The 11,327-nt window shown below is 27.1% G+C and overlaps 1 protein-coding gene across 1 annotated transcript; it reads left to right on the top strand.

Moving 5' to 3' along the window:
* Positions 1–6,449: 6,449 nt before the first annotated feature.
* On the top strand, positions 6,450–11,321 carry LOC108754997. Its single transcript, XM_018497696.1, has 5 exons — positions 6,450–6,538; positions 7,626–7,731; positions 8,066–8,190; positions 9,814–9,928; positions 11,177–11,321. Exons 1-5 carry the CDS (start codon positions 6,494–6,496, stop codon positions 11,245–11,247), a joined length of 462 nt encoding a protein of 153 aa, XP_018353198.1. The 5' UTR covers positions 6,450–6,493; the 3' UTR covers positions 11,248–11,321.
* The last annotated feature ends 6 nt before the right edge of the window (positions 11,322–11,327 follow it).

Raw genomic sequence — 11,327 nt, 5'->3', positions numbered from 1 at the left:
ATATATATATATAGTGGAAAAATGTTTCATACAAATATTGTAGAGTTTCAACAAATATATCAAACAGCAATAGCTATTTGACCTCGAGCGTAAGTGTGGAGAAGTTTTCAAAGTTAACTTTGAGATTTTAAATAGAAATTCCCACGTTTTATTAATATTCTTGTAGTTGACATCAAGACCTTTTTAAAACATTATAATAAATCTTCTTTTGGTTAAGTGTTTTTCAAGATATGAGTCGACATCTGAACAAAGGTTCGATTAGATAATATCAAGATTCCTGAGTAGTCATTCACAACCATATTGAATTATGACGTCAGAAACGAGAAATGACACGTTAATTTTTATTGCCATTTATAAATAAAGACAATTTAGATAAAACAAAATGAGGGGTTTGTTCGCCTCGTATGCTCCAGCATGCTCCAATGTGCTCCTGTTATAGCTTCTACTCCAACGAGTTAGAGAGAGTAAATGCTATGGTAGGAGCATGTTAGAGCATGCGATACGAACCTGCGATTGCATTAATAAATAATCGTAAAGAGTGATAAAAAGCACATTAAATGCTTTTATTCAATGCGCATGCATAACTTATTTTCACTTACACGTCTTTTATCACTTTTTACAATTATTTACTGACTGTCAGGTGGGGATAAGCATAGTTTTCGTCCATTTTTACAAATTTTTTAATGCAATCTCATCATCTTGTTTTATCCAAATTGTTTTTATTTATAAATGGCATATAATAAAAATTAATGTGTCATTTTTCGCTTCACGATTCAATATGGTTGTGGTGACTACTCAGGAGCCTTAATGTGGTGATATCTAAATTTGTTAATTCATTTCAAAATACTTCAATGATATTACGATATCATTGTAGTGTTTTAAAGAAATTTTAGAAGTCTATTCTGTAATTCTTAACGACTCTAACGATATTGTTAAATTATCGTTACGCAACTATTTTACTGTATATAAAAATCAGCGCAATGACAATGTAACAATATCGTTAAGAGTTACAGAATAGGCCCCTAACTACAAGAATATTGAATAAAAAGTGAAAATTTCCATTTGAAACCCTACAACTTTTGTGAAACAATTTTCCAATATACCAATACTTTCTATGATAATTAGCCGTTTTGTAACTTTCAACACGCACTGTATACATATCTGTATATACGCAGGATTGGGAAAATTACTTTGTAAAAGTAATTAGTTATGATTCCAGCTGATATTGTTTTTTTCTGAAAAAGTAACTAGTTATCGTTACAAAGTTACAAATTTTGAAAGTAACACGTTGCAGTTAATTACTTAAAAAGTAACGAATCTTTACTTTTCAATGCCTTTCTGATAAATTTTTGATTTTATATAAAAAGTTATGCTATTCTGAATACGAAAATTGTATATTTTTATAACATTACTAAATTATTTTATACTAAATATTTTGTTATTTGTAATATTATGAAGCCTAAGATATAGAAAATGAAATAGATCGAATAATCCTTACCAAAATAATTTTTCGAAAAAAATAGCACAAATACAGTCGTTATAAAATCACAAATTTTTTGCTTTAAAAAAAAGAATTTTTGTTTTTAAAGCAGAGAATTTGTGCTTTTAAATATTATTTTCACTAAAAATTACTATATTTGTAAAAATTAATTTTTTTAAATAATTTTTTAACGAGTGACTGTTAAAAACTTCCGCAAGATTACTTAAATGTAATTCCTATATAGTACATTATTCTAGCAATATTGCAATAATGTTGTAACATCCCAGTAATATTGCAGTAATATTAAAAATGTTGCAAGCTTTTGTGCTCTATGGAATTAAGTTAAGTACAGTTACTTAAAAAACGAAACTCTAAGGGCCATGATAAAAAAAACTGAAGCAGTAAGATGTAAGCAGTAAAAAAATCATTGTTGAATTGGCTACTGCTTACATTAAGGTCTTTACTGTGATTGGTCAATTTGCTTATTGCTTATGTTTTACTGATTAAGTCTTTTTTATAACTCTAACCGTAACTTTGTTATAAATAACAAATTAATCCCCAATTCTCGTATATATGATGTATGATGTATTATGAAAAATCGTATTATATTCATTTGCTCAATATTGAATGTCTTGTGGACGTCTGCAATAAAAAAGGGAAGGACGCTGCTATTTGGAAGCGAATCTATTTTGAAAGAGTAAAGTCGGATCTATTATATAAATCCAGAGATCATAGGAAACATAATAAATTAATTTTATTAATTTATATAATTGAAACAACTTAATGTTTTGTCAATTAGATCATTATTATTGTTTATTTATTTATGAAATAAGAGGCACAGTAAGTGGAGAAGGCTGGGATTATTCAATTTTTCATATTATAGTTCGGGATCCTCTTATATATTCGGAAAAATTATTTACAAGACACACGGAACTTATTTTCGATAAATTTACTATAAATTTACTATAAATTTACTATATTAAAAGAAATAAAAATTCACGCGTATAATAAATCACTTGTATCCTCTTTTCGTCAGTTTATTGTGATCTATCTATTCACAAGTGCTGCTTAATAATTATCAGACCCTGCGCGCGCGCATACACAAATACACACACACGCACGCACGCACACATACATACACACACATATATATAATGGCATAAATAATGGAATGTAGAAGGATTTATATTTTGCAGGCTGTTTTTATATTTTATAGAAGTTTTCGTATTTGTCATAATGATAGTGTATACATTTTTACATTTTGTTTGATTTTTTGTAATAGTATTATCATAAATTTTAATTTTTTCCTAATTATGTAGGACAGAAATGGATTTCTTTAAGTTAATATTTCTGTAAAATTTTGTTTCTCAATTAAACAAACTATTTACAATATAATAATATATTGACATACATGATCGATAATACACCGATAATCTCTGGATTTAAAGCTGGCTTTGCGAGTATTATACTCTATATACATATATGTATATGCACATGTAATATGTATATTCATATATGTAGAAAAATAATACATATTATTATACTTTATATATGTACACACACACACACGCGCGCGCGCGCGCGCGTGTGTATGTGTACATAGAAAAAGTAATAAACACATTTTTTCATAATATACATATGAAATGACATGCAAATTGCTATACGTTTTCTATGATATCGAGTGACAAATATAACTAATGAGAAAACATTTTGATTCGTGTGCGAAATTTAGAATAGAAAACAAAGAAGACTAGCTTAGATATCTTATTTCAAGTATTTTTTACAAGACGAAAAATCACAAATTCTGATAAGAATCCGTAATAAGCAATCCGTGTTCTAAGCAAATGTCGTATATTTATTATTGCATGTTATAGACAGATTTTCATTCATATTTTTCGCATGCGGTTTCCCAGCAAATAAACTAACGTTATTTATCGTCATTTTGACGTCCTTTTGACGATATAGATATCATTTTGACGATACAGATGTCATTTTGATGTCAAAATAATGATAAATAACATTAGCTTGATTGTTGGATTCTCTCTTAATGTTTCTTTCTTCCCGCAAAAGAATTTGCTAGGCTGATTTTTAAATCTAGAAGGCTGTGTGTAATTCATACGTATTAATAAAATTGCGAGAAAAAGAATGATAATGTTACATGTGCAATAATGTATAATTCCTTATAATCAGCATATAATGAAAAATATAAAGAAATGTTGACTACTATTTAAATTCAGAAGAAATTCTTAAATTTGCAGAAATATGCTAGAAGTATTTTGCTACAGAGAATCGCATAAATCAGCCTCGCATTCTTTTAATGTCTTTTATAATTTATACATTTGTTAAATATGTAATAATAATTAGCAATTTATAAATGCGCATTAACCTATATAATTTATTATATGCATTTTTTACTACATAACATCTTCATAATCAATATCTTAATCTTTACGTAAACATGTTTATCTTTCTTTATGATAATTAACACGATAGTTCTAATGTTGATAGTATTCTTCTAAAATGCTAGTCAAACCGATAAAAATCGGAAAAATTTATTAAAAATTACATTTAAGTAAACCAACGTTTTATTTGTTAAATAAATCTGTACTAATTAATTATGATTATACCACTTTTATCATTAATGATTATTATTATCACTATAATATGTAAGTATATGCTCAATAAATACTTTTTTAATACTCAAATGGATCCATTTATTTTAGAAACTACTGTTAATCCAATCCCTAGGGTTCTTTATTACATTAGATTTAATAAAGTTACGGAAGGAAGCATGAGAGAACGCAACTGACACCTATCTAGTAAATTAATACCCTGAGACGTATGCTACGTGTTGTCATCATTTCATGTTTAATCATGTTATCCTTGTTCGCAGAACATTAAACAAGGATAAAATGATACATCATGGACATTACTCGTGCAATACAATACAGCCATTTTATTGCATTATAGTGTATATTTTGTATGTTTAATTACATACAATCAATTCAATCTCAATTTTTTATATAATTTGAAAATTTCTAATAACCTATAATACAAATTATCTCGCTTTATCTTATACGGAGATCAATTATGTCTTTATATATACGTATACACTTATTATGTACATACGTGTATAAAGTATAAAGCGAAGCTGGAAATCTCGTAAACGTAAGCTATTTACGTCACCGATTATATAATAACAGTTTGTAATGGTGGAAGTTATTTCATATGTGCAGCATTGCGTAAAATTGTTCCGAAATAAGAAAGATTCGAACAAAATGTTGAAAAGGGTGATATTTTAAACATCATGACAAATAGCTATAAAAATGATTATCGTATATTAAACATCTTTTCAAAAAGTCTGAAAATAACTATAAAAGAAGAAAGGTAACTTTCTCATAACAATAAATTTTACAATTTTCAATTTTCTTATTAAAAAATTAAGATTTTCAAATTTTCTATTTAAAGTCTATCGAAATCAAGCCTCCGAAAAGAGAATAAGATCTTAGAAAATACAAACATTATGAAATTGAAAAATTTTATTAAATATTCTATTTCTATCTTTTTACATTCTATAAAAATAAAATAAAGATGAAACGATATGTAAACAAAAAATTTATCAAAACCAATATTTCTGAAATATTCCTATAATAAATGTCAACAATAAAAAATGTAATTATTTTAAAATATTTTATCCAGTACGACGTATTACTATTGTATTAAAATTTTATAAAACATATAATAATGTAGATTTATTCTGGAAAAAAAAATCAGTCATTTGATAAACATGCACACGTTATTCGTATAACTCTAGTTAGATTTTATTATCTAGCAACCAATTCCGAAACTGATCACAATGCCAGAAAAGTTCCACTTTCGCAGAAACTATCGTAAAATATATCCGACAAAATACACCAGATCAAGTTAAAGATTAAATTTGTATTATTATTCCACGCCCACGAGGCATGCGTGCTGTAACGAAACAGCGTATTATCGACCTTGAACAGTAACTATAATTATCGTTATTATTTTTATCACCTGCTGTCATCGTAATTTGATATCATCATTTTTATTGTTTATTATTTCATAATAATTCACTATTCTATTTTATTCGTTATCTATAGCCGCGGCCGATTCATTACAACGCTTATGTCATAAGCATCAGTCTTTGTTTAACATTTGACAAACAAAGATGGAATAATTTTTAAGCGTTGTAAGCATGAGTCGACTTATCAATGAATGTGCAATACAATTCCATATTTCAAAATTACATTATTTAATAAAAGTATTTCTTATACAAAATATTATTTACATTAATCACATTAATATTTCAAAATGTAACTTTTGTAGATATAACTATAGTAATATGAGCATTATATTTTATGTATATAATATATTCTGAAATTTTAAATTGTGTAGAGTTGCAATTATAACCACAATTGTAATTATATTCTTTACATAAATAATAATTATTAAATAACAATGTATTAAACAACAATATATTAAAGTTAAAGATAAAATTTTATTTTCTATGTATATTTATTTTTATTTATATGTCTGATTAAAACTTGTATTCTATCTTGTTATGTGTTTACTTGTAATACATTATTAATTATTTCGATTGAATAGCAGTTTTATATAAAACTGTTTTTATGATAGTTTTTGTGATGCTGTGTTTTTTTCTGAATGTAACCTATGCGACACATCGATGTATATATCTAATTTCCACTTATACGTGCATGTACTATGAAGCAAACATATTGTAATTGCGCAGTATTTCAATGCATCGAAACTTATTCAAATCTGATATGTCGGTCAATTATACTAATCACGCTACAGCAAATTTCCGAGCATGTATATCTCTGTACAAAGCATTCTCTCTCGCATGTCGATGATGTAAGATCATATACAACACTACAGACAATATAAATATGAGCCATAGAAATACAATGTATTCAGTTGTCGGATTAACTTTGTGCAAGTTGTTCATTTCTATCACTAAAACGTAAGAAAATGAAGAGATCACTGACACTTTTCATTTTAGCGCTAATTGCTATCGTAAGTTCATTTTATTTTCATACACGTATAATATACACATGATTCTTTTTTTAATTTATTTCAATAAAAATTTAAATATAGAACATTTTATACAAATGGATTATAGAATTCACAACATACAAGAAAGTTGTATTATTTACTTCTTAATTTTTAATATCGCATATTTTATAAGCAATTTAAATTAGGATTATATTGTACATCCTACGGATTTTTGAAAGGAACTAACTTTTTTATGCAATTTTATTAATTCATACGATCATTCGACATGTAAATAAGTTAAAAGAAATGCTATTAAATTTAGCTGTACATTTCGGAGATATTAACGAAATCATTTTTTATTATTTTTAATACATCTCGAAAACAACACAAAATATGAAAAAATACCAACAGAACTTTTTTTTGTAGGAAATCAAATTTTCTATCGACTAGATATATTGAAAAATTTTTTCGATATTATAAACTCTAAATGTAGAAAAAAATTGAAGTTTATAAATCATTAAAGTATTTAAAGTACAAAATAAAAGCAATAATGTATTGAGTAAAAATACGACCGATAAGATTAAACACATGTAAATGGAAATGGCTATTCTATCAAGGTCTAATTTCCGTGTCTAATATATTTTTTGTTTGTGGATTTATACAATTTCCAATTAAAGTTAACTGCGCACTGATTATTTGTAACCCTAAACCAAAGCCGGAATAGTACGAGTAATTTTAATAACTTAAATGTTTATCTTAGAAGACTCAAAATACAAATCTGTAAATAATTTAATTGCAATTAAATTATTTAAATTAATTAAAATACGTATACAAAATACAAATACTGTCGATTTTAATGTTTGAAATATAATAAAATATAGAATACTTTTGTATACCCCCCACTGAAATATAAAATACAAAATACAAGTTATATACTTCAAATACAATGACAGAATTAGAATGTATTATGCACTAATTCTTTTATAAAGTGGTAAAAATAATTTATATCTTTTATACCATATAATTACTTTAAGTATTATATAATTGTGATCATCATAATTTAAGATTGTCTATTAATAAAGTACAAAGTAATATAATTGAATTTTAGGTAATTGCAAATGATGATAATAAAACCGTGGAAGACATTGCAAAAATGTTCAACATCGATGTACCAAAAGTACAGACATGTGTGGACGAAGAAGGAATCAAAATAGGTAAATTATCTAGAAATAATGAATTTATAAATAAATATAATTCTTTTAATATCTCATTATTATTATTATTATTATTATTAGGAATCAAAATTTAGAATATTATACATTAAAAATTCCTAATTTTAAATTTATAGTTTGAAATTTAAAACTTAAGAATAAAAAATAACTTTAAAAATATTGCAATTTCTAAATCTTGGCGAAAAAAATTTAGGAGAAAGCATTAAATAATGCACAATAAAATTGTGTATGTATATATTTTAATAAAATTTTTTTTATATCTAAAATGTGTATTCGTAGATTATATGTAATTAAAAAAAATGTCGCAATTTTTTAGAGCAGTTAAGGACTTGGTTGGAAACGTTTAATCGGAATGGCACGGTTGAGGAGAATGAAGACGCTAACGGAGAATTAAAGCAAACTTGTAGTTTTATAGCTTGTCTATTGGAAAAGAAAAGAATGGTAATAATTTGTAATAATTATTATACTAATAAATTATTAGATATAAAAAATTATGGTAAAAAATATAGTGCGAAATTGAAGCAATTATAAAATAACTATTTTTTCAATCATGTTTTAAGACACATAATAAATGCGTAAAAAATAGTCTATTTTTGTAAGATAAATTTCTTATAAAAGTTAATTGAAATTTTAATACTTCTCAACTCATACAGCACAGACTTCCATGGGACGGACGTTCTAAAGGATGTCCTACGTTCTGAAACTTCGGATAAAATGTGCTGTATGGGAATAGTTTACGATAAATAATTACACGGATTAAAATATAACGTATAATATACCGAGTTTCCCAGAATGACCGCCAAATATTTCGTGTGCTGATAGAGACTAAACTGAATCGAAAAGTCCTCTATCATTTTGCAATATTCGCAATAATTTTAGCAAGATGTTAATTATTAAAATTTGCTGAATATTGGTTTTCAATAATTCTTTACTCAAATACTATCAACTTTACAGAAAAACAGCAAGAGACAAAAATTGTTTATTTTCTTCTCATAAAGTTTTGAGAATTTTTTCAGAATTTGTTAGCACATTTTTTCTCATGTAAAAAAAGTTGCAATATACAATAAGAAAATGCAGTAAAACTGCAGAAAAGGGGAGTAACCGTCAATGATCTTTATCTTGACATACGTTGTCAAAGTCACCCTGAGCAATCTCCAACAAGTTTTAGCTATCGCTCGTTATTCAAAAAAATTATTAACAAAAACAATTTAAGAAAAAACTTTATTTCTGCTTAGGGGTGCATGACGTTCACGCGAAGCAACTCCCATCTCACCTCCCCCTGTTTGGGGCGCACGATTTCCACGCGAAGCGACTCCCATCCCACCTTTCCCCTCTACTTGGATTCGCACGACTTCCATGCGAAGCGACTGCCACCCTATCTTCCCCCTGCATGATTTCCATTCGAAACGACTCTCATCCTACCTCCACGTTTCACGTGGAAGTTATCGCCTTCCAAGCTAATTAAACCATATATCGGATTTGGTTAGGGTTAGGTTATTATATAATAACCCTAACTCTAACCAAACCAGGTATCGTAAACCATGTATGCAGAGTAAAGCAGGAAAAAATTTTTTGTTCTAAGAACAAAAATTATATTAGAAAATATATTATATGAAAATCGTTCGTCCGTAAATAGGGGGGAGGGGGGGAGATGGGATGGGAGTCGCTTCTCGTAAAAAGTTATAAAATACACTTTAAAGTAGAAAATTTCTGTTTTATATGTTAGAGTTTTATGAAAAGAAAAGAAGCAATTTTTATCTCTTATTGTTTTTCTGTAAAATTGATAGTACTTGAGTAAAAAATTATTGAAAATCAATATTCGACGATTTTTAATAATATCGTGTTCACTATTGCGAAAATTGCAAAATAGTAGAAGACCTTTCGACTCAGTTAAATCCGTTCTACACATGCTTACGAAATATTTGACGATCACTCTGAGACATCCCGTATATTGCCCAACATAAACTTAATGAAAATTAATTAGAATAATAGCCAATAATTAATCTTTTAGATAGACAACCTGTAATTCTAGGTAATGTGCTATGTTCTTTCTTTTTATTTCAGATGGAAGATGAGAAGTTAATTGTAGACAAGATAATTGAAAGTATAAAAGAAGAGGATAGAAATAATAATATGTCAGAGGAAATTTTAACAAATTGGAAGAACTGTATGAATTCATGTAAGCAAACTCAAAATAGCATGCAAAATGTTTCTTCTCTATCTGTTTCTCTATCACAATTTTAATTATAATTAACAACAATAGAACAAACTTAATGAGAGTGCGATGCAGTAAACAGAGTGTAATTAATATAATTTTTACGCTTTATTTACTGTGTCGCAGTCTCATTAGTCTTATTTTGCTGTTGATAATTTTGAGAATTTGTAGGAACTTTTCTTCCTTTGTGTGAATTAGTTGTAATTATATTATGCAATGCGATTAAGGAATACTTAAAAAAGGTAACTACGACAATGCATAAATGTTGAGTCGCTATTAAGTGCATCTACAATTATTACAATTATTACATCAAACAAGCTTTCAAATAAATTATCTGAGAAACTAAATAAATATTTAAAAATCTAAAGGTCTTTTATATGATGTCGGTATATATTCTCGATTGTAACGAGTTCGTATAAAATCGATGTAGTTAATCTGAAGATCTAAAAATGTTTTATGTGCAAAAAGTGACAACTATTTGCATTTCGATACCAATCCTCGTATATACGTTCACATACAGAACAATTTTAATCGTTTCGTACTTGCCATTTTTTGACGGAATAATTAGCATTTAATTTATGTCTTATTAAAGGATATTAGAATCGTTCATTATGAATCTTTAGTCAAATTTCAGAATTCAAAATGGCGGATCCAAAATTTTTTATTTGAACGATCTGTCTTATCGCGTGCTTCAAAAAAATTCCATAATTGCTATTGATACGATCTTTTTTATTTACATCTTGTCAATTATACATCTGACAAGTGACTCGAAGAGTTTCTGGAAAATGAGTTCCATTCAAAGTCAACAGAACTTAGCATTTTAATCTGCCGTATCAAATTTTGGAATTTTTACATATTCGGTCCGCCATTTTTAATTTCGGAATGCTATTTTGAAGAACTGATGACAAATCTGCATTTCAATGTGAACGTGCGACTCAACATGTATTTAAAAAACGAATATTTGTTTATATTTTAACATATTCATAATTTATATTAATTGGAGAAGATTATTTTGTTTCATTGTTAGTTACTAAAATAGTGTAGGCACTTTTTAAATACGTTTTTGTATAAACGTTTTGTCAGAAGTTGATATTCCAATATGAATTTGCGTATATAATGCGCACTTTTATATTACATGTATAACAATATAATGTACATAGTTTTATGAATATTTTACAATATTGCTTAGAATTTTGTTTTTAATTTTTCCAGTAAATGAAAACAGTCAATTGACTCGGGAAGATAGAGCCTGTGGTATACTATATTGCGTTTCATCCCAGTAAACGATGAGAGAGTAAAACAAGATTGTAAAATGCAGTATATCGGCTGGATAGAAAATCATAATATTTCCTATATATATATA

The sequence above is a fragment of the Trachymyrmex septentrionalis genome, unplaced genomic scaffold, assembly GCF_001594115.1.
Source record: "Trachymyrmex septentrionalis isolate Tsep2-gDNA-1 unplaced genomic scaffold, Tsep1.0 scaffold83, whole genome shotgun sequence".
NCBI classification, from domain to species: Eukaryota; Metazoa; Arthropoda; class Insecta; order Hymenoptera; family Formicidae; genus Trachymyrmex; species Trachymyrmex septentrionalis.
This window is presented reverse-complemented; position numbering and strand designations above follow the sequence as displayed.